Source organism: Nomascus leucogenys, chromosome 13 (genome assembly GCF_006542625.1).
Source record: "Nomascus leucogenys isolate Asia chromosome 13, Asia_NLE_v1, whole genome shotgun sequence".
Classification (NCBI taxonomy): domain Eukaryota; kingdom Metazoa; phylum Chordata; class Mammalia; order Primates; family Hylobatidae; genus Nomascus; species Nomascus leucogenys.
In genome coordinates, this window is record NC_044393.1 from 99367883 (window position 1) to 99390091 (window position 22209).

The 22209-nt window shown below is 58.4% G+C and overlaps 2 protein-coding genes and 1 long non-coding RNA gene across 6 annotated transcripts in view; 2 read left to right on the forward strand and 1 right to left on the reverse strand.

The window, feature by feature from the left end:
- The first annotated feature begins 756 nt into the window (after positions 1-756).
- On the forward strand, positions 757-7085 carry CHPF2 (chondroitin polymerizing factor 2). 2 transcript variants are annotated; one of them, XM_012512260.2, is made up of 4 exons: positions 757-2531; positions 3313-3877; positions 4672-4854; positions 5637-7085. In XM_012512260.2, exons 1-4 carry the CDS (start codon positions 2269-2271, stop codon positions 6942-6944), a joined length of 2319 nt encoding a protein of 772 aa, XP_012367714.2. In that variant the 5' UTR covers positions 757-2268; the 3' UTR covers positions 6945-7085. The 2 variants fall into 2 exon arrangements, with proteins under 2 accessions (XP_012367714.2, XP_030682048.1); XM_030826188.1 differs by lacking the exon at positions 4672-4854 and having other exon boundaries at positions 2062-2531.
- Positions 7086-7239: 154 nt separating this feature from the next.
- SMARCD3 (SWI/SNF related, matrix associated, actin dependent regulator of chromatin, subfamily d, member 3) overlaps positions 7240-22209 on the reverse strand; it is a 38810-nt gene continuing 23840 nt past the window's right edge. The window contains exons 1-13 of one of the 3 annotated variants that reach the window (XM_012512262.2): positions 16755-17238; positions 13727-13938; positions 11927-11969; positions 10987-11109; positions 10758-10880; positions 10422-10517; positions 10162-10263; positions 9777-9938; positions 8706-8803; positions 8392-8527; positions 7892-8014; positions 7664-7765; positions 7240-7423 (exon numbers count right to left, since the gene is read on the reverse strand). In XM_012512262.2, coding sequence (XP_012367716.2) covers positions 7370-7423; positions 7664-7765; positions 7892-8014; positions 8392-8527; positions 8706-8803; positions 9777-9938; positions 10162-10263; positions 10422-10517; positions 10758-10880; positions 10987-11109; positions 11927-11969; positions 13727-13938; positions 16755-16832 — 1452 coding nt within the window. In that variant the 5' untranslated portion in view covers positions 16833-17238 and the 3' untranslated portion in view covers positions 7240-7369. Of the gene's footprint in view, positions 7424-7663; positions 7766-7891; positions 8015-8391; positions 8528-8705; positions 8804-9776; positions 9939-10161; positions 10264-10421; positions 10518-10757; positions 10881-10986; positions 11110-11926; positions 11970-13726; positions 13939-16754; positions 17239-22209 lie in introns of those variants that run through there. The other 2 variants (XM_003270931.4, XM_030826189.1) reach the window with 2 other exon arrangements.
- On the forward strand, positions 7376-8385 carry LOC115837972. The gene is made up of 3 exons (XR_004033025.1): positions 7376-7465; positions 7868-8020; positions 8299-8385. It is a non-coding gene; the product is annotated as an uncharacterized LOC115837972 (long non-coding RNA).

Sequence of the window (22209 nt, forward strand, 5' to 3'; positions counted from 1 at the left end):
CATCACCAGGCTCTAAGATACCCTGGGCCTTCCCAGTTCTTCTCCAAGCCAATCTCTTTCCCCTCTCAGGACATTCTGGTGCTCTTTTCTTTGCCTGGAAAACTGTCCACTTCGTGTCTGGATAACTATTCCTGAAACTTTGGATCTCAGCATTGCCAAATTCCCAATCTAATTTAATACTTTCTGTTTAGTTTTTCCACAGGACTCTGTGTTTGTCTGCAATGGTACTTATCACAGACTGGGATTTCTACCTGTTTTATTCTTGCTATGTCAAGTGTGTTTATTACCTGTCTCCCTCAACTTTCAGTTCCCTGAGAGCAGGGACCATGCCCATCTCGTCCACCACTTGTTTACCCAGCACTCACGAAGATGCCCGGAACTTAGCATCCTTAGATGAACGTACGTGCCTGGCAAACAACAAACATTTCTTAGGCAACTGAAAGGCTGATGGGATTCCCCAGCCAATTGGGAGAAAAGCGCTCTCGAGGGTGGGGGTGTGCTTTTTCGAGGGCAGATGGGGTTCAGCCCAAGTTACAGGCAGCTTTGGTCCACTCTGGATTTGCCTGGATTCGCGTATGTGGGGGCGCAGGCGTCTTATCGGGGGGCGGCCGGTTGGGGCCAGGCAGCCCGGATCCCAGCCGAGGCGGTGCGCGGTGCGGAGAAGCCGTGGGAGCGACCATAGAGAGCGCGCGGGCGGAGCGAGCGGCCGGATGCGGTCACCATAGAGACGGGTGACTGACAGGCAGCGGAAGAGGAAGCTGCGGACAGGGGCTGTGAGGTGGCAGCGGCTGCAGCGGCGGAGCCGGCGCCTCAGCGGGCACTGGGGTCTGTTCCCCCTTCCCCGTCCCTGTTCCCTGCCAGGCGCGTGCAGGACGCCGCTCTTGGTCCCCACGCCCCCGCCCCGCCCCCTCCCGGGACGCTGGGAGCCCCCGGTCGTCCTTTATCCGGTGTCCACCGGCCCCCGGCCCTGGAACCCGGGCTTCCTCCCCGAGGGCCTTGGGCGTCCCTCCTGGCCCTGCGCCCGCTGCCTCGGTGCTGTCTCTGGCGCGGCCTCCGCTCCCGCCGACGGGCCTGAGAACGAGGTCTGTGCCCCAGTCTCCCAGCCGCGACCTCCGACCCCGGCTCGCAGAACGACCCGAGCTGGGCTCCCGAGCCCCCTTCTCAGCAGCCCGGAGACGTGGCCAGTTTATTTCTGTTTTGAGAAGAACGGCGAAGACTCGCGTCGGGCCTTCGTTCTAGGGCTGGACTTGGTCTCTGATTGCCGAGAGGTAGAGCAGGGGCTCTGGGCCCCCGGCAGGGGTCCTGTCGGAAGCTGGCCGCGCTTCTGTTTGCGTTCCCAGAACCCTGGCGTTGTCTCTAGTTGCTGCTTGTCCTCTCTCTTTGCTTTTGGTTTGTTTCATTTGGCCCCTGGGGCCCTGGTAAAACCAGGCACCGAATCGCTCGCACACAGTAGGAGTTCCAGTCCCCGCCTGCTGTCTCCTCAGCAGCTGGGGTTCCGAGGAGAATGCCCTGCAAGATGGCTCCATCGGCCATGGCGCTCCTGAGAGGCTGTCAGTGCTGAGTCACCGATCTACCTCATTCGGGTGGGCAGAACTTGTGTGTGCCATGCGAGTGGCTCCAGACCTCTCCTGAGTGGGAGGAGGGGTTCTTGTAGCCGTTGCGTCTCCTCACACACGGGGAGCAGAGTAGAAAGAGGCTCCGGCCCCTCCCTTGTGCCCGCCGGGCCTGCCGCAGTGGCTCAGCAGCCCCTTCAGTAGCCCGCCTGAGGACCGATGCCAGAGGCAGGCATTCTTCCGGAAAGGCCCACTGAGGCAGGCTCCGGCTCCTCTGGTTGGGGGCTGTTGTTTTGATGGATCGTGTGCTTTTCCCTAACCTCTTACCACTTGCTGTCATCTGTTGACTTAGGCCCAACCTGCAGATGTGTGTAGTGCTCCTTTTTGGGTTAGCTTTGGCAGTATTGAGTTTTACTTCCTCCTCTTTCTAGTGGAAAACAGACCATAATCCCAGTGTGAGTGAAATTGATTGTTTCATTTATTACCGTTTTGGCTGGGGGCTACTTCCGAAGAGCAGGCAGAAGGAGTTGTGAAGACAGGACAATCTTCTTGGGGATGCTGGGCCTGGAAGCCAGTGGGCCTTGCTCTGTCTTTGGCCTCATTGACCCCAGGTTCTCTGGTTAAAACTGCAAGCTTACTACTGGCCTGGTGCCCATCAACCCATTGATCCTTGAGGCTGTGCCCCTGGGGCACCCACCTGGCAGGGCCTACCACCATGCGACTGAGCTCCCTGTTGGCTCTGCTGCGGCCAGCGCTTCCCCTCATCCTAGGGCTGTCTCTGGGGTGCAGCCTGAGCCTTCTGCGGGTTTCCTGGATCCAGGGGGAGGGAGAAGATCCCTGTGTCGAGGCTGTAGGGGAGCGAGGAGGGCCACAGAATCCAGATTCGAGAGCTCGGCTAGACCAAAGTGATGAAGACTTCAAACCCCGGATTGTCCCCTACTACAGGGACCCCAACAAGCCCTACAAGAAGGTGCTCAGGTGAGAGCAACGTGTGTGCATAGTCCCCAGACACTGGCCCTGTTTTGGGCTGATGTAAATCCTTGCCTCTGCCTTTCCATTGGCAATCGGCGTCAGGTGACTTGGAGCAATTCTGGCTTATTTTCCATCATGGTTTCTTTCTCTTTTTTCCCTCCTTCTCAGGTCTTAGAAAGTCTCACATTCATTGGTGTTAAATTAGGGTTTGATGTTTTTTGTTTGTTTTTGTTTTTTGTTTTGTTTTGAGATGGAGTCTTACTCTTGTCGCCCAGGCTGGAGTGCAATGGTGCGATATTGGCTCACTGCAACCTCTGCCTCCCGGGTTCAAGTGATTCTCCTGCCTCAGCCTTGCGAGTAGCTGGTATTACAGGTGCACACCACCACACCAAGCTAATTTTGTATTTTTAGTAGAGACGGGGTTTCTCCATGTTGGTCAGGGTGGTCTTGAACTCCTGACCTCAGGTGATCCGCCCGCCTCGGCCTCCCAAAGTGCTGGGATTACAGGCGTGAGCTACCGGGCCTGGCCAGGGTTCGATGTTCTTGAACAGAGTAGGAATTGCATCTAACCTATCTAATCTATCCTTAGTAGACTCCCTCCCCTCCCAAATCAATTCCAGTGTCAGCTACTTAGTGGATACTCAGTTCAGTACCTAATTAATATTGACAAAGAAGGAAGTTTCTCTCTTCTCAGCCCCAACTCACTCCTAGAGGGGGATGTATATACTGAACAAGCTGGGTTCCTAAAGATTAGGGAGTTGACCCCGGCACACTGGTCTCTCCACAGGACTCGGTACATCCAGACAGAGCTGGGCTCCCGTGAGCGGTTGCTGGTGGCTGTCCTGACCTCCCGAGCTACACTGTCCACTTTGGCCGTCGCTGTGAACCGTACAGTGGCCCATCACTTCCCTCGGTTACTCTACTTCACTGGGCAGCGGGGGGCCCGGGCTCCAGCAGGGATGCAGGTGGTGTCTCATGGGGATGAGCGGCCCGCCTGGCTCATGTCAGAGACCCTGCGCCACCTTCACACACACTTTGGGGCCGACTACGACTGGTTCTTCATCATGCAGGATGACACATATGTGCAGGCCCCCCGTCTGGCAGCCCTTGCTGGCCACCTCAGCATCAACCAAGACCTGTACTTAGGCCGGGCAGAGGAGTTCATTGGCGCAGGCGAGCAGGCCCGGTACTGTCATGGGGGCTTTGGCTACCTGTTGTCGCGGAGTCTCCTGCTTCGTCTGCGGCCACATCTGGATGGCTGCCGAGGAGACATTCTCAGTGCCCGTCCTGACGAGTGGCTTGGACGCTGCCTCATTGACTCTCTGGGCGTCGGCTGTGTCTCACAGCACCAGGTGACAGCTCTTTCAAGTCAGTCCCGGTCCCTGATAAGCTAGTAGGGGATGAGTGATTGGCCTTCCTCCCAGCAGCACCTTAGAGGCCATTGTTCTCCCTTCCTGGCCACTGGCCACCCCATGAGCCCTCCGTTGCTCACCTTTGGCAATCTGAGAACCTGGGGCTATCAAAGTGGTATCTTGTTAGGAACCCCTAAGCAAGACCAAAGGGTGCTCCTACTCACCAGTCCTTCTCCCCTGCCTCCCTGCCCTCCACACCTCCCCCAACATCTGCACTTCAGTTATGGCAGTATGGGCATGGCTTAGAGATGGCCACTCCCCAGAGAAGTGAGGTGATCACTTTTCCAGCCCGGAGAGCTGCCCTGTTGGTTGTCCTGGAGAAGAGTGGAAGAACCCAGAGGTGGCTCATCCTCTCAAACCAAAGTATTGGGAAGATTTTCTGGCTTGTATCATTCATTCCCTTGAGGAACAATGGGAATCTTTGGGGGAAGAGGGTATCCTTATTATTTTTTTTAATATGTTATTTCTGTGACGGCTCCTTGCAGAGCAGGGCTAGCCCATAGGCAATGCACTGAGAGTAGCCAAGAGTGTCCTTAGTTGCCTACTTGCTTTCTACTTTCCAAAATGTGGGCAGTGAAAGAACTGGGGTTAAGCGAGGTGCTGGAAAGGGTGCCTCCTCTGTCCTCTGTTCTAACGCAGCAGTGCTAACAGATGTGGACACTGAGTATGGTTAAGGGCGGTTTGGGACCGGCAGCTCTTGTGTGTGTCATTGATTGGTCTGATTGTCCCTCTAGGGGCAGCAGTATCGCTCATTTGAACTGGCCAAAAATAGGGACCCTGAGAAGGAAGGGAGCTCGGCTTTCCTGAGTGCCTTCGCCGTGCACCCTGTCTCCGAAGGTACCCTCATGTACCGGCTCCACAAACGCTTCAGCGCTCTGGAGTTGGAGCGGGCTTACAGTGAAATAGAACAACTGCAGGTGAGCTGAAGAGGAGCAGGTGGGCAGAGGACCGCAGTCAGAGGGTCAGAGAGAGCCTGAGATGTCCAGGCATACAATGAGCGAGCAGCTGGCAGTGGGGCTGGGCTAGGCCCTGTATAATGGCAGGGCAGGAAGAGGCCGATCATACTTAAATTTAAAACAACTACAGGGACAAATGTCTTTGGGGGTCCAAAGCAATCATAAGGTAAGCTCCCAGCACAACTTGAATGCAGCTAAAGGGGTTTGCAAGCAGACTCTGAGGATCAGGAAGCTCCGCACAGTGTTCAGGCAGAAAAGTTTTAGTTCCTCCCAATAGCGCCTGTCCATTGAGGAGGCAAAAACTCTGAAGTTTCTTTACTTCTAGAACTGTCCCAAGAAAGCCCAAGGGTAGAAGGTAGAATTCTCAAGTTGAATGTCAGGGTTGGCAGAGGTGGACTGTAGATGAAAACAAGGGTGTCATTATAAAGAGGATGTGAGTCCTTTGGGTATAAGAGAGAAAGGCTGTTGAGCTTCTATTTCAAGATACTTTTACCTATGCAAAAAGCACATTTCCCACCTCCTTCTCATGGCATTTGTGTAAGGTGAGTATGATTCCTATTCCGTCTGCATTTTAGAGGTGAAGAATAGCGTACAAGGGATTCAGTGATTAGCGAGGGACCCCTCACTAAGTGTTGATGGAGTTAGGACAGAGCTCAGCTGTTTGAATCTCAGAGCCCAGGCAGCTGGAGCTGGGTAGGATCCTGGAGCTGGCACTAACGTGAGGCGCATTCCCTCCAACCCAGGCTCAGATCCGGAACCTGACCGTGCTGACCCCCGAAGGGGAGGCAGGGCTGAGCTGGCCCGTTGGGCTCCCTGCTCCTTTCACACCACACTCTCGCTTTGAGGTGCTGGGCTGGGACTACTTCACAGAGCAGCACACCTTCTCCTGTGCAGATGGGGCTCCCAAGTGCCCACTACAGGGGGCTAGCAGGGCGGACGTGGGTGATGCGTTGGAGACTGCCCTGGAGCAGCTCAATCGGCGCTATCAGCCCCGCCTGCGCTTCCAGAAGCAGCGACTGCTCAACGGCTACCGGCGCTTCGACCCAGCACGGGGCATGGAGTACACCCTGGACCTGCTGTTGGAATGTGTGACACAGCGTGGGCACCGGCGGGCCCTGGCTCGCAGGGTCAGCCTGCTGCGGCCACTGAGCCGGGTGGAAATCCTACCTATGCCCTATGTCACTGAGGCCACCCGAGTGCAGCTGGTGCTGCCGCTCCCGGTGGCTGAAGCTGCTGCAGCCCCGGCTTTCCTCGAGGCCTTTGCAGCCAATGTCCTGGAGCCACGAGAACATGCATTGCTCACCCTGTTGCTGGTCTATGGGCCACGAGAAGGTGGCCGTGGAGCTCCAGACCCATTTCTTGGGGTGAAGGCTGCAGCAGCTGAGTTAGAGCGACGGTACCCCGGGACGAGGCTGGCCTGGCTCGCTGTGCGAGCAGAGGCCCCTTCCCAGGTGCGACTCATGGACGTGGTCTCGAAGAAGCACCCTGTGGACACTCTCTTCTTCCTCACCACCGTGTGGACGAGGCCTGGGCCCGAAGTCCTCAACCGCTGTCGCATGAATGCCATCTCTGGTTGGCAGGCCTTCTTTCCTGTTCATTTCCAGGAGTTCAATCCTGCCCTGTCACCACAGAGATCACCCCCAGGGCCCCCGGGGGCTGGCCCTGACCCCCCCTCCCCTCCTGGTGCTGACCCCTCCCGGGGGGCTCCTATAGGGGGGAGATTTGACCGGCAGGCTTCTGCAGAGGGCTGCTTCTACAACGCTGACTACCTGGCGGCCCGAGCCCGGCTGGCAGGTGAACTGGCAGGCCAGGAAGAGGAGGAAGCCCTGGAGGGGCTGGAGGTGATGGATGTTTTCCTCCGGTTCTCAGGGCTCCACCTCTTTCGGGCCGTAGAGCCAGGGCTGGTGCAGAAGTTCTCCCTGCGGGACTGCAGCCCACGGCTCAGTGAAGAACTCTACCACCGCTGCCGCCTCAGCAACCTGGAGGGGCTAGGAGGCCGTGCCCAGCTGGCCATGGCTCTTTTTGAGCAGGAGCAGGCCAATAGCACTTAGCCCACCTTGGGGCCCTAACCTCCTTACCTTTCCTTTGTCTGCCTCAGCCCTAGGAAGGGCAAGGCAAGATGGTGGACAGATAGAGAATTGTTGCTGTATTTTTTAAATATGAAAATGTTATTAAACATGTCTTCTGCCAAACTGTTTTTAGGTCTAGGGAAAATTGAGTAAGGAGAAGAATCCAAGGGAAGGGAAGGGTATGGGGAGTTGTCCCGAGGGACCCACTGTCTCCCCACCCTCTTCCCTCCCCCTTCCCTCCCCTTCCCTTCCCAGTTTCCAATGACCACACGGCTGCTGTCAGATGAATGACTTTTAATCCAGCCCCACACCCCAAGGTGGCAAAGGAGTGATGCTGGAGCCCGGGGCAAAACGCCGGGGCCTGGGACATGGCTGGAAGTTCCGTCGTGCTGCTTATTTCTGGGCTGCTAGGTGTTACGCACAACCAGCGACTGCTCCAGCTCCTGCCTGCGCTGCTGGATCTTTAGAGGAAGTGAGAACAGGAGCAGGTGTCAGTGTTCCTGGTGAGTGATCAGGACAATCCCACCTACTGACACCGCCTGCCCTGGAAGAGCATCTGGGAGCAGGGAGGGCCACTGCACGGTGAGGCAGTGTGGTGAAGCTTTACTGTGGGGAGCTGCGAGGGCTGCCCACAAACTGAACAGGGAGGTTTCTCTTGGAGTTGAGGAGGGGGAAGCCTCAGGGCAAGGGTCCCTCCATACCTTGCAGTAGAAGTAGCGACTGACGGCCTCCTGGGACCAGGGCTGGTGGTAGAACTCAGCCCGGCGCTCCTCTTCGGGGTTGCCGGCTACATCTGTCATCACCTGGGAGGGAGCATGAGGTGAGCCCTGAGCCCCAAATCCCCTCACCTGCCCCTGGAGTACAACGTTTACTCTCTTTCCCGATGTGCTTGTCTTCCACTCCAGTACTCCCTGAGTCTCCCTCTTCACCTTGAGGTCCCGGCTCTGGGAGCGGAGCAGGTCTTGGACATAGCCTTTGGGGTCTCTGGAGAAGCTTAGCATGAAGTCCCTCTGGATCTTGAGCTGGTTTATGGACTCAATCGTCTCATGGATCTGCAGGTAGAAAGATAGATGCTTTCCACCTGGCTGTGGTGATGTGGGAGACGAGGGGAAAGGAAGCGGGTGGGAAGGGGAGGGAGAGGGGGTTTCTTCTGTGAAGGACAACCCCTCAGAGCCCCTGATTTCTCTGAAGTCCCAGGGGAGGAGGGGATGGGCAGAACTAAACTTGGAATGAGGTTCAACTCCAAGCAGCATGGAAGGGCCGTGTGTGCCCCATTGGCCCAGAGTCTGGTCTCTTCCTTTTTTTTATTATTTTTTTTTTATTTTATTTAACCCAGACTGCTCATCTGCAACCACACCCTGGTCTCAGAAAAGTCTCCTCTATCAACTCTGGGTTAATGTCCCACTCCAGCTCTGGGCTTGGGCCCCACCTTACTGTCCAGAGCACTGATCTCCTGCTGGTTGGCCGTGGACAGGAGGAAGCTGCTCATCTGCCCCTTTAATGGCTCCTCCACCTCCACGTCAATGTCATAGCACGCCGTCTTCTTCTGGTCTGAAGGGTCCACGCTGCCAGGGAAGTCCAGCCCTTTGTGTCCACGATGCCCCCATACAGGTCCCAGGGCCCCGGGGCTGGGGCAGATCCAACAGGGAGGGAGAAGAGATGGGAGTGGGAGGAGAGGTAGGGGCAGGGAAGGCAGGAACGAGACCATTCCCTGGTCTGAGAAGCAAGCTGGGGCCACCTCACCTGATGACATGGTTGATGACAATTGGGTCAGGGGGCAATAGCAGGGCTGTGAGGCGCTGGGGAATCTCAGAAAACTTCAGCCGGGGGCAATCAAAAATCTGAAGCAGGACAATTGGGGAGAGAGAGATCACTCTTCTTGAAGAGATCATCATGCAGTTGTAGATCCTTTTGTTCTAGAAAGGCCGCAAGAAGCTGAGAGGGAGTCTGATTCGTCAGTGCGCATGGGGATGGGATTAGGGTGGGCTAGTCTGGTGGTGGAGCCACCAGTATGGCTGACAAGGTAGGGGGTGGGTCAGTGTGGGGCAGGGATTGAGAGTGCAGGCCCTGGGTCAGCCTGCCTATGTATCAGTCCTGCCTCTGCCACTTACTATGCAACCTGGAGCAAGTTAACACCTCAGGGCTCAGTGTCTTCATCTCTAGAGTGGGGATGAAAAGAATACCTATCTCCCAGGGCTGTCGTGAGAAGTCAGTGAACTAATACACATAAAGTGCTTGGAACAGTGCCTGGCACATGGTAAGTGCCCAATAAATATCAACTGCCGTTTTTACTCCTCAGGTTTATCTGCCGTATTTATTTTTAAATGCATTAATAAGAATATTCTCTGTTTTGGTGGAATTTTGCTCAATCACTTTTGCAGCAATTTGATTTTCCTAACTGCCCAGGAGAGTAGATAGGACAGGTATTGTCACTCCACTTCAAACATAAGGAAACAAGGTTCAGAATCGCTGAGTCACTTACCCAGAGTCCAGACTCAGGACTAGAACCTGGGGATCCTAACTCCAAGTGCCAAGAATATTACATTCCAGAAAGTGGTTGGCTTTGTAGGGTTTCCAGGTCTTCCTAACTTGGGGGTGGGTGCTAACATGGATTGGCTGCAGCACAGAGCTAATCCACAGTAGGGCCTGAACTAGAATCCTGGCCGGTCTTTTGGCTCCAAGACCATGACTGTGTACTGCTTCTGCTACTCAGGAATCTAGAAGGGAGGGGTGGTAGTTACCTTGGTAGAGGTACTTCCCCTGCTGGAGAACTCTGCCTGCTCCCCAGATCCCAGGGTTCAGGAGAGAGGTTACCTGCTGGAAATACTTGTCCCCATTGATGTATTCCTTGTCATGGGAGTCCTGCAGCCTGTTGGTCTTCACATACTGCCACAGGGCCTGGACGATGGCTGAGCGGCTCTGTGTGTGCAACCCCAGCAGCCGGGCTAGGCGGGGATCCAGTTTGAACTGGGGAGGCTGGGAAAAGGGGACTGTGAAAGTTAGACCAAAGGGAGAGAAAGGAAGGAGCCCAGGGCCAGGCCATTCAGGACTAGGGGGATGTGTTCATTGAGGAAACATGCCCCTGGGGAAGGATAGGGTTGGGAGGGGAAGGAGGTCTCTCAAGATGCACCACTTTGGGACCTAGCCCTGCCCTGAGGGCTTTGTGTGGCGTGTACGGGGCAGCGTGGCAGGTGCAGACCTGGTAGTCCAGCATGAGGAGCAGTGTGCAGCGCACACTCAGATCCCCAGGCCGTTTCACCTGGAAGCCGTCTGTCTCCTGGGTCGTGGGTGTCCGATGCCACTGTCCAGGAGAGAAGAGCTGTGTCTCCCAAAGGCCCATCTGGAATGGTGGGGCCTAGGACTCTAGGGTGGTCCCTGACCCAAATCTGTGCTGGTTCTTCAGGGATTCTGGCCTGTGGGAGGGTGGCAATTCAAGGGCGGAGGGGCTCTTGGTCTTACCTCAACGAGGTGGTTGTCAGGGCCATAAAGATCTTTGTCCAGCTCGATGACCAAACTCTTGAAGAAAGAAGAGAACTTCCGCTTCTGTTTGCTGGGCTGTGGGAGAGGAACAGGGGGCAGAACAGGGACGGGGTGGGAGGAGCAGAAGGAGGCCAAGTTGGCAGCAGACAGGGCAGTGGGCTTAGATGAAATCCTCTGCACTTGGACTGTCTCTAGGCCTGCCCCCGCACCCAGCCTGGGCTGACTCCCTAGCCCTTAGTGCAGACACCTTGTTCTGTTTTCAGTGCAGCCCATGCCCACCCCAGGACACCTGGAGAGACCTGGGCCGGGACGTACATCATCCAGGAGCTTCCCCTCCACCCGTAGCTCCCAGGAGGCAATGCTGCCGTCGGAATCCTCAGCATCAGGCTTCGCAGGGTTAAAAGTGTTGGAGATATAGAGTCGCAGCTTCCGCTTTTGCTGTAGAAATAGAGCGTAGAACCGGGCGAATGCTGTGCGCTCCCACCCCGACCACCCTGCTTCCCCATCCTGAAAGAGTCCCCTTCCTACCCCCGAACTAAGGCACCTTCATGGGCCTCTTCAGAGCCTCCTGGATATCCACCCGCTTCCGCATGATGGTTTGATCCAGTTTCCTCTCAAACGCCAAGAGGTCCATGTAAGCCTGGGACTCGGGGACCAGCTCCCGAATCTGGAGAAGGAGGAGCAGGGCAGGAGTCAGAGGCTCAAGTCCAGGGTTGTACCATGGAATGTATGCATGTTGTGCAATCCTAGGGTACAAAAGATGTCGAGGGAGCCATCCTACTTCTGGGCATGGAGCTTTGACAGTGGGAACAGCAACTCTCCCCAGGATGCCATTATCCAGCAGTAGGGGCCTTGCTTTGTAGAGATAACAATTGCTTCTCTCTTTAGGAAGAGCCTTGTGTTTCATCATCGGGGAGGAGGTAGCAACTGTGGAGCTCAGCAAGCACTAGCCTTTAGTCTCCTCATTCTGTCATTTTCCATATCATATGCCCACTGGGCTTCCCCTGGGCCCCTGCAAAGTGCCTAGTAAGGGCTCAATCCCTGAGACAGCTGGACAGCGGTGCTTTCTTCTCTGCTGGCACCTTGCTCAGCCCCTACACCTGTCCCAACTGTGCTGTCCCCATAGCCAGCTGGACCTGGGTCTCTTTAGGACGCTCAGGATCTCTGGCCACCTTCTATCCCCTTCATTCTGCCTGGCAGCTTCTGATCCCCTAGCTCTTGCCCCCTCCTGGTCCCACAACTCTATGTCTTAGTACCACTTGGATCCAACCCCCTGACAGGCCCCTGTGTTCTGGCCCCAGTGGCTCTGCTGCTTCCCTCCACCTCACCCCCTCCCTCTGGCTGGGGAGCCTCACTTATTAATGAGCTTTTTTAAACAAAAAGTGAAAGTGACTGACGCTGAAGCCCTGCTTCTGAGGGGGGAGGGGAGGGCAGAGCAGCAAAGGGTGGGGGGTGGGCTGGGGGCTGCTGTGAAAGGCACTCACCCTTTGAGGGAGGATTTTGTCAGCCATCTTCCTCCTCTTGGCACTGTACATTTTTTAAAGAAAAAACCAGGTTACCATGGCGACAGATCTGGGAGTAACGAGGCCACCTGCTAAATTATCCCGACATCTCCGCCTGCCTGGCTGGGGTTCCCACAGCCCGCTTGTCTGCCGGCCCAAGGGCTATGACGGTGGTGTGTGGAACTGGTGCTCTGTCCTCTCTCAGGACACAGGAGTGACCCATCCATTCTTTGGCCTGGGAGCCCCCTTCTACCCTGCCACATCCTCAGGGACAGAAATTTAGACTTAGGAGGGACTGGCTGGTGGGGGCAGTGCTGCCAAAAGATTCGAGCTGCAGAAGTGTTTGAGGAAAGGTGGGAATGACGGAGGACAAAGGAGAGGGAAGCCAGGTTCTGAAGACCTTTTCTGGAAAGCAGGGGGTGCCCTGTCCAAAGGGGTCTAAGCTCAGAGGGAGGGAGAGAGACGACCTCCTTCTTACCCATGGAGCGGGAGGTGATGGTGTGAAGCTGGCGGGACTTGCACCCCTTCCAGCCACCCTGGGCTTGGAAGAGAACGCTGATGGGCTGGGGGTACTCATGCCCTGGGACTACCTGGCAACAGGGTGAGGGACATGCTGCAGCCATAGGCGCCCAGAATGTGCATGGGTGTGACTTCAGGCTGAGGCCAAATTGACTAGGCCCGGGGTAGTAGCAGCTGGATGTGGGCTCTTTCTGACCCACTAACTGCTTCTAACCCCAAAACCCCCAGAAAAACCTTGGCGGGTCAAGAGATGAAAACGCAGCCTAGCGAATAGCTCCATACTGCCCCCGTGTGGTGTTCTCAAGCACTGCCCCCTCCCTATGCAGAAATCTAAGGCTAACAAGCGGATTTCATTAAAGGTCTGGTTTGTTTTAAACAGATTATCTATGTGTAACTCTCCATTTATACAAGATAAATCAGGGAATTACCATTTGCTGTACAAAATGACGATGCACTTTACAAAAGAATTCACCATGGGATTCCTATAAGTGGTGATTTTTCCCTGATGTGTAAAAAATACTTAATAATGAGGTAAAATTGATATTACACCTTTTATAGAAACCCATCTGTTGTGCAAAAAAAGCATGTGTATTTGGCTAAATACTAAAACCCAGAGGGGCACTGCTGTTACCAGGAGCCAGCAGGGGCTTTGAGGGTGCCACCAGCTGCTGGAGGAAAGCAAGGAAATGGGCTGGCCCTGGTGGCTTGGGAGCAGACTGGTCCAGGGTGCCCAAGAATTAAGAGCAGGACTGGGCAGAGACCACCTACCCACAGGGCAAATCCCCAAGCTCCACCCCCATGGCCAGAGAGTCCCATTGAGAAAATCTGGAGTGGCTTTGAAACAGCCCGGGGGCTGGCAGGAAGGCTCAGCGGAGAACCACACTTCGGGCAACACAGTCCTACAGCTCTGCCCTCAGTCCCACTGGAAGCCCCGCCCCCACCCCAAAGACTGAAGCATCACCCAGAACCTGATGGGTGGAGAGAGGGACTGAGCAGGTGACAAGGAGAACGGTGAAGGGAGCGTGCAGGGAAGCGGTACCGGCTGCCGACGGCCACAGCCTGTCTCCATCGTGGGTACACAAAAGAATCAGGCCGGTGCCCCCTAAGCCCACCTCCCCAGAGGGCATCCGACCCGGGAAGCCTCGCTCCCTGCTAATCATTCTTCCTCGCCCCTTCCAATCCCCGCTACTCGCTTACCTGGTCCCTGCGGGTCCCCCAGGGCCCGCCCCTGCACGCCCCCTCCGCGCCGGGCCTCCCACTCACCTGCGGCTCCGCGCGGGGGCGGTGGGCACCGGCTGGCCCTGGCTCTGTGCCTGGCTCTGCCCGGGCGGGGGCGCTGCTCGCTTGCGGGCGGGCTCCATGCCCGCGGGGGCCAGGCCGGGTCGCACGGCGGGGCTGCCCATGTACGGGGAGCCCGGGGGGCCCATGGGCGCCCCCTGGTGGGGCATCCGGGCTCCAGACGGCATCCCGGGGCGCTGGGGGTGGGCGGGGGTGAAGCAGAAACGGGCGCCCGTGGGTCAGACCAGGGCCCCCCGCTCCAGGCGCGGTGAGCCGGCGTCTCCCCTCCCCCACCAGACCCTGGGCTGGTGACCCTGAGCGCTGAGCGATAGGTGGGAGCGATGGGTAGGAGGGGCAGGGGCGCCGGAATCTGCGCGGCTCTGGCGGAGGGGCTTGGCGTTTGGCTGCAGGAAGCTAACTGAAGCCAGGCACCGCACAGGGCATTGCGAGCCTCGGGGCTGCGGAAGGTACCGCAAAAATGAATATTAATGGCGCCTTTCAACCTTTCAAAGATGTTCACATCCACATGCTCCTCTGCAAGACGGCCTGAGCAGGTCCTTTCATCCCCACTTGACGGATGGGGCCACTGTGGCTCAAGGAGAAAAATGACCTCGCCAAGGTCACACAGCTCATCCTGGCCCGGGCAGCCCCTGAAGGGCTGCCTCCCAGGGGCCCAGGGCTTTGCTCTCTGCGGCTTGGTTGAGGTCCGGTACCCGGCTCCCTGCTCCGACTTCTGCTCCTCCTCCTGCTCCTCCTTCTCAGGCTCCACTTCTTGGGCGGTTCTGCCTGGCACTCACTAGCTCCTCATCTCAGCCACTCTGCTCCCCGTGTCCCTGCTTTTGACCCTTGGGTCCCAAACCCCACTCCCCTCGGCTGACTCCAAGTCCCCACATCCAGGGTCTTCGCTGACGAAGCTGCCCCCATAATTTGCTCCCAGAGTGAGGGCTGGAGGCAGGGCAGGCAAGGGCAGCCTGCCGGGGTGCCCCAGACCCAGCCAGGATTCTCTGATTGGGAGGAGGGGAACTGCGTTAGAGATGGGCTGCCCAGGGGGCCTGGGGTGGGTCAGGGCAGTGACACTTCCACTCACATTTCCCTTCCTGTCTGCCCAGGTCAGCAGCTACCTCCTCCTCTTCCCATCCCCACCCCAGTGAGGTCAGCAGTCAGGGTTCACGGGGGCTGTGGAGACTGAGAGGAGGCGGCTCCTCCTCCCTTGCCACTACCCCTGGGTGGTCAGATGGGGTGTAAATGAGATGCAAATGCATCAAGCGAAGTGTTCCAAACCCCACTTGTCCAGACTCCAGAAGGGAGATGGGGAGGGCCAGAGAGAGTTTCAGGGGCTGTGAAACAGAACGAGCGGGGTGGGATGGGGACTGGGACCACGAAAGCAGGAAGAAGATCAGAGGGCAGGGGATGCAGACCCTGGCCCTGTTAACATGGACACACCACCCACCTCACCCTCAGGCACGAGGAGGGGCCCCCCTGGGCTTGCTGTTTTCCTTCCAACTGCTACCTCTCCCTCCTGGTCCTCCAGGCTCTGTGTCTAACCCTAATGTCCTCCCACCCTTGGTCAGCAGCTGTCTCTGCCTATCTCTCCTGCAGTGAAACCTGCCTGTTCATGTGTCTGCTTCCCTCACCCCACCTGACCCTGTCACTCACGCCTCCAAGGGTAGCAGCCCAGAATGGAGCCCAGGCCTGGCCACCAGCTAGGTGGGGCACTGGGGCTCACAGCCACTCAAGAACTGAAGCTCTAAGTTGACCAGATTAAAAAAACAGTCCACGTGTACAGCCTCTCCCCACTAGATGGGCCTTTTTAAAGGGGCTCCCACCAGCAGCCAGGTTAGGACTGGTAACTCAGCTAGCTGACATGGACACCTTGGGAAGTTACCCCCAGGGGTCCCTGGGGCTGGAGGACAGGCCACTCCAGGGAGGACCCCTGTTCCTGTCAGCTGTTCTCCCCAGTTATCAAGGCCAGGGATACTGGCTTATCTGCTGAAGAGGCCCTGAGAGGGAGGCTTTCAGAGCCCCCAGAGAGCTGTGCCTGCCACCAGCCCCACCCCCACGAAAGGCCCAAATCCTAGGGACTCTGGCCTTACTGAGAAGGTGCCTTCCTTGGGGTCACAACCAAATTTGGCCATAGTAAACCTGACAGCTTCCTCTACACAGGGCCTCCACTCCCTCACCCATCCCAAGAGTCGCAGCCCCTGCTTCTCCCATTCCCCATCCCTCCACACCCCTCCCGGCAGGGCCCTACTGACTCAGCTCCAGCCTCCCAGGCTCCCACGTGCCTTCACAGCCTGCCTGTGGCAGGACAGTGCTCCTCTGTCCCTTCGGTCTCTAGGCCCCATGTCCCCAACTCCAGCCCTTCCTTCACACCTTCGAGGAGTTAAGGACATCAGCTTCTGGTGGCTGAGTCCGCCAAGGAGACCCTCAGAGCCCCTAACTTGGGCTAAGTCCCTAGAGCGGGCCTCTCCCCCACCCTAAGGCAGAAGCTCCAGAGCCCTCCCGCTGGGATGCAGAGGTGGCTCAGCCTGCGAGCTTCCCGCTACAGTGCCTCCAGGGTCACCTGCTCCTTGCTCCGGAGACACAAGCAGTGACACTGTCCCAACGGATGAACAGACAGCCCAGCCCAGCCTCTGCCATGTCCCCATCCCCCACCCCCACCCCCAGGGAAGGGGCAACACCTGGGCCCACAAGGAAAAGAACGAAAGTCAACCTGTCGGCTACAGCGAGGACCCCCCCACTTGGGGGGGAGAGTCCCCAAGTCCCACCCCCGCCCCTGACAAGAGCCATGCAAACGCCTCCCTTCCCCGCCTCGCGTCAGACCCGGCCGGCCGCCTGGCGACGTGTTCGGGTGCCAGGGCGCCAGCACAGTCCCGGGGCCGGGCTGTGGGCCATGGCGCCCCCCACTAGAGGGGTGGGAGAGCGGGAGCGCCCTCCCGGCCCCTCCCGATCAGCCCTCCATTCAGCCCGAGCCAGCTCGCTCGCCCTCCCCCGCTAACTTTCCCCCACTCACCACCCCATGGACCAGAAACTCAAAAAGTTTGCTTTTCGTGGCTTTGCGCGCCCCTCCGGCAACTTCGTCCGCGGCCATCGGGGTGGGCTCAGCGGCTCCTCTCACTCTCTCTCTCTCTTCCTCTTTCTTTCCCTTTTCTGCCTTTTTTTTTCCTCCAACTCTCCCCTCTGAGTCCTGCTGGGCTCTCTCACACTTCTACTCGAGCGGAGTGGGGAGGGGGCCCCTTCAGGGCTGCCCTGACGGCCCACGGCCCACGCCGCCGCCGCCCGCCCGCCACCGCCGCCGCCGCCGCGGCTGCCGCATTCCTGCACTGATAAGACAGAAATAGTCCGGCGGCCCGGGGTCTGCCTGTTGACTCGGCGGGGACGGGGCCGCCTGCCTTTCCAAGCCCGCTGTCCAAACAGCGCAGATAAGCGGCGAGGCGCGCCGACCAGCCCGGCCGCGGGCGCTGGGCAGCAGTGCTGCAGCCCGAAGCCGCCGAGGCCCGCGGGAGGCGGCGCGGGGAGGGGACGCCAGGGGAGGCGGCGGGGGGTCGCCGGCCACCGGCTCTCGCCACAAATAGTTTCTCCGTCAGGGAATTCGCCGGCCGCGCCAGGCAGGGAACAGTCAGTTCCAACTTTTCCCCCAGCGGCTCCTGCTGCATTTCTGAGGCCCTTTCCCCAGAGACCTGGCAGGCCGAGCAGGGAAACATTCGCTGGCAGGAACCGGGGGAGCCCGGCCCGAGAGGCCTCGCGCCTGCCCGGGGCCGGCGGCGGTGGGTGTGCCCGGGCGGCGGCGTGGCCCTGCGTCCACAGCTGTGTGTGCCCTTGTCTCACACGCCGTGTGTGTCCGCGCCCTTTTGTGGCGTGGCAGCTTATGTGCATGCAGACAGACGCCTTGTCTGTGTGCCTCCCTCCACGACAGCCTCCGTGCGCGCGCGCCTGCGTGTGTGGCAGGACGTGGCCTGTGCCTTTCAGCTCTGTGCGAGGCTATTTCTGGGTATGTGAGTCTTTGTTTGCCGCTCTGTGAGAAAGTGAGGGCAATAGGGGAAGTATTTCAGAAAGAGGGACAGGGATTGTGCTCATGAGAACAGGAAGAGAATGAATGTGGGGAATGGCGCAGCGCCAGGAGGGTGCTCGGGTGGGTGCGTGGAGCGAACGAGGCAAGCTGGGCTTGGTTTCCTTGGGGTGGGGGTGGAGTGGGGTTAGGGGACCCAGAGGAGTTGGGGCAGCTGGGCTGGGTATAGTGGGCATATTGGGCCGGCCTCAAGACCCCAAAGAGAGGGTCTTGAAGCTGGGGTGTGGGGTGGGGTGGCAAAGGAGCCCCAGAAAGGGCGTGTGGAAGGAGTTGGCAGTCCCTGGAGTGGAGGAGGGACCGGAAGGAGGAGGGGCAAATCCTGACATACCCAGGCTGGGAGTCCTGGGCCTACCCAGGTCCCCAAAGGCCACGCCCCTTTTTCCTCCTGTTTGGGGAGGAGCCCGTGGGCTTTGGAACAAGGCCCCTTGGGTCAAGTTTGGGGGTCTGCTGGGGCCTCACTGTGAGAATCCAGGTGAGGGCAGGACCATAGCCTGGTGCCTAGGGGAGTTTGTTGAAACACTTACTTGAAGTTGGGCCCTGAAGACTGAAGGGTACTGACCCTAAACCCTTCAGAATGCCTTTGCCCAGGGGGTCCTTTCTGCCTGCAGCCTGTCTGCTGGCCCTGGTTGTGCTCTTGGCTGTCACTGTTCATTTAGGTGCCCACTGTCAATCTGAAATGTCAGGGAGGGCATCTGGTCCAGGATGCTCCTCTGCCACCTCTAGCTTGAAGGGGGACCTAGAGATCCCCTTGCTACCCAATCTCTCCCAGGGCTTTAGCCTAGACTCCCCCACACCCCCCCCCCACACACACAGAGCCTGGGCCCTGACAGGGTGGGGATGGGTGGGTGGTCTGCCTCTGTCTGCCATAGGTCATGCTGCTGGGAACCTGGGGAAGTGACTTGCCCAGTCTGCCTGCTAACCTCCCAAGTCCCCGCTCACTCCCATTTCTTAGCCCCTGCCCCCGATTCTTTTACCTGGAATGCCCTTTGCCTGCCCTCTGCCTTCCCTCTGCTTGTCCAAATCACACCTATTCTTTAAAGCCCAGCCCAGGCCCCACTTCCTCCAGGAAGCCTTCCCTTGTCCTACTTGTATGGAAAGATTTTTCTCCTCTCCAAATGCTCATTGCCATCTACCCAGCACCATGAATTGGCACTGGACTGGCCTGACGTGCACTGTGATTCAGGGATATTAGCTTTGCTTTCCTAGAGAGGCTAAGGTCCCCATAAGGTCAGAGACTGATCTTTAATTCCCACTCTTCCTCCATGCCTGGGCACAGGAACTCAACAGTACCCCAGATACCTGATGCTTGCAAAGCTCAATGAGCCAATGGATGGAGCTGGTACTCTGCCATTTACCTGATGGTGTGAATTACTATGGGCACCCCCACCCACCACGGGTGCGTCTAGCAGGGGCGTGGGAAACCACAGGCCTTGGAGGTTCTGGGGGTTGGAGATAGACACCCCTAGGCTTTGTTAAAGCTCAGTGTTCTCAACTATTAGACCTTTTGGGAAAAGAAGACAGCAGAGGAGATGCTGGGCACTCCAGTTTGGGTAGCTGGGAAGTTTGAGGCAGGGCCTGGGAGATCCCGGGCTTGGTCTTGGTGGTGGAAGAGGTTGCAGGAGGTAGTTAGACCAGGAGCTATGGTGAGGCCCCTGTGGAGGAGCTGGTGAGCTTCACCCAAGTCCATACATAAGACCCCTCCTAAGCCACTCCTCTGGGAGACATCCTTAAGTGTACACAGACAATAGATACACCTTGCACACATACCCTCCCAACACACACACACCAGGCACACACACCAATGCAAGCGCCAAAAGGTCGAGGAAGCCACATGGCTCTGCACACACAGGCACACCTTGAGCACCTCCACATCCTGTGGTGGGCCCCATTCACAAGGCAGGCCCAGACACATTTGCATACTGCTTTTAGGTGGGCGACAGGAGAAGCCTTCAGACCAGAAAGCTGGGGAGGCGCCAGCTGTGGGGCCCGGGCCAGGGCTCCCTCCTCACAAAGGCCAGGATCCCCAGTGGCTCAACCCCAGAAGGGCGCTAGGTGTGCCGTGCCGCCGATGGCTCCTGCGGGTGGGAAGGAGGCCCGGGAAGAGCCTGGATTCCTCCTAGCGCAATAGGGCGCCCGCCGCACTTGGGGCAGGCCGTGCGCCTGTCGGGGGCGAGGGCGGCCGCCCGGCGCCGCAGTCCCCCCTGCCGTCCCCCCATCGCTCCTTCCCTCGCTGAAGCACCACCAGCACCAAATGGCAAAGCGCCGCTCCCCGCGCAGGGAGAGATGCGCCGCGGCCTGCGGGACGGGCTCGGCCGCCTCGCCCCCACCGCGCCCGAGCGAGCGGGCGGCGGCCGGGCAGCCGGGGGGGCTCCGGCCTGCCCGGCCCCCGCCGCCCCTCCCTCCGCCCTCGCCGGTCCCCGGCCTGGGCATGCGCGCCGCGGCCTCCCTCCCGGTGAAGGTCAGCCCGGGGCCCAGCTGCAGGACTCCGCGGCGGCCGGGGAGGCGGCGGAGGGAGGAGGGATGCGGGGAAGAGACTTAACTCCTTCCCTGCGGGAAGATGGCCACCGAGGCCGGGCCCCAGCCGCAGTCCCGCCCTCCTGCCTTCCGTGAAGGTCCCACCACGGGGACTCCGCTCGGGGGGCGCGGCAGGAGGAGCGGGAGAGCGGGGAACTTGGGAGAAGGGGCTGGAAGGAGAGAAGAGAAGCTGGCGAGGGGAGAGGGAGGAAGGGAAGGGAGGAACAAAGGAAGCGAGACTGGAGGGAGAACGGATTGCTTGGGAGAGAGCTCTTGCCTCTACTCCCTTTTCCCTACACCCCCAGCAATAAAGCTCTCCTTAGGGGAATACGATCACCCTCACTGGGGCGGCCTGAGTGTGTGTGTGTGTGTGAGAGAGAGAGAGAGAGGAGAGAGAGAGAGAGAGAGAGAGGAGAGAGAGAGAGAGAGAGGAGAGAGAGAGAGAGAAGAGAGAGAGAATGCGAGAGGAGAGGGAGGGAGAGAGAGATGGGAGGGAGAAAGTGAGACCACTTGGCGCTCTGAGGACCACAAAGCCTTGGTTTCGGTGTTCTGGCCATCCCTAAACCAGGCCCCACTTTCCGCCATCCAGCCTACCTGCCCGGGCTAAGCCCCAGCCCCGGGGCACCTCTGGCTAGTCCTTGGGGTCACGCCCAGCTCCAGAGAGGGAGGAGGGGAGACTGTACCTCAACCCCCACCTCTAGGTGACGGTTACCAGAGGGGACGCTCCGAAGGCCAGGCCAGAGGCATCAGGCACCTTCCTCCTCCTCTTCCTGGCTGCCCTCATGCTGCTTCCAGGCCAGGGCAGCTGTGCCCCTCTCTGTTTGTGTTGGGATGTTTCTGTACCCCCGACACTCTCTGCTGCTATCAAGGGGGCTGTCTCTCTGTGTGACTTTGTCTTTCTGTGTCACTTTTGCAAACATACACGAAAGAGACAAATGCAATATATAGAAGCAAAAAAACAAAGAAAAACTAGGACACCAAAATAATGGTGCGACCTTGGGCAAGTCGCTGTACCTCCCTGTCCCTCAGTGTCCTCAGAAGTGAAAGGAGAGGCTTAAGTCAGAGCATTCCTAGAGCCCTTCCAGCTCTGAAATCCAAGAATTTCCTAAGACAGAGGCAGGAACCAAGGCAGACTGGGAAGAAGGAGGGGGACAGAGGGAGGGAGCAGAGCGACGGAGCTGTGCCAGGAAGCAGACCCGCACCGACTGAGTGGGGGCTGCTCACCAGGAGTGAGGCCTGGTCCCAGCTCAGCACCCCCTCCTCTATGGAGTCCTCAGGGACGCGGCCCTCCCACTCACTCCCTCCGTCCTCCCCTCAGAGTAGCTCTCTGGGTGGCTCTGCCCCTGTCACGCACACCTGGCTGAGCCCTCACCCCTACACCTTCAGCATCCAGCCAGCAGGGTGGGCCTTACCTTGGGGTCCCCAGGGTCCTGTGCGGCAGGCAGGTGCATGCGAAGGTTAGTGGAATGAATGAGGCCTCCTTCCTCTCTTTGCCTGCGTGGGATTCCTTAGTCTAATGGGATGCTCCTTGACACCCCTCCCACCACACACAACACAATAAACTGCTGGTGGCAGGAGGAGAGCGGGGCTGGGCCGCTGGGCTCTGAGCATCCCGCTGGCCCACAGGGAAGGCACATTTTGGATTCACAGCAGGTTTTTTCTTATTCCCCATTAATGAGGTGGTCGCTTGTAGCAGGTCACATACCCCATAAAAACGTGCCACACAAGCCTGGTCCCCATTTCTGCAAGGACACGGCTGGGCTGTGGGATGGTGTTTACGTGGGATCCTGAGGGGTGCTAATAACCTCTCTCCCACCTTCCAGGGTGTGGCTCTGCCTGGCGGGCAATAGGGACACATCCAGGGACCCTGAATTGGGCAATGCCC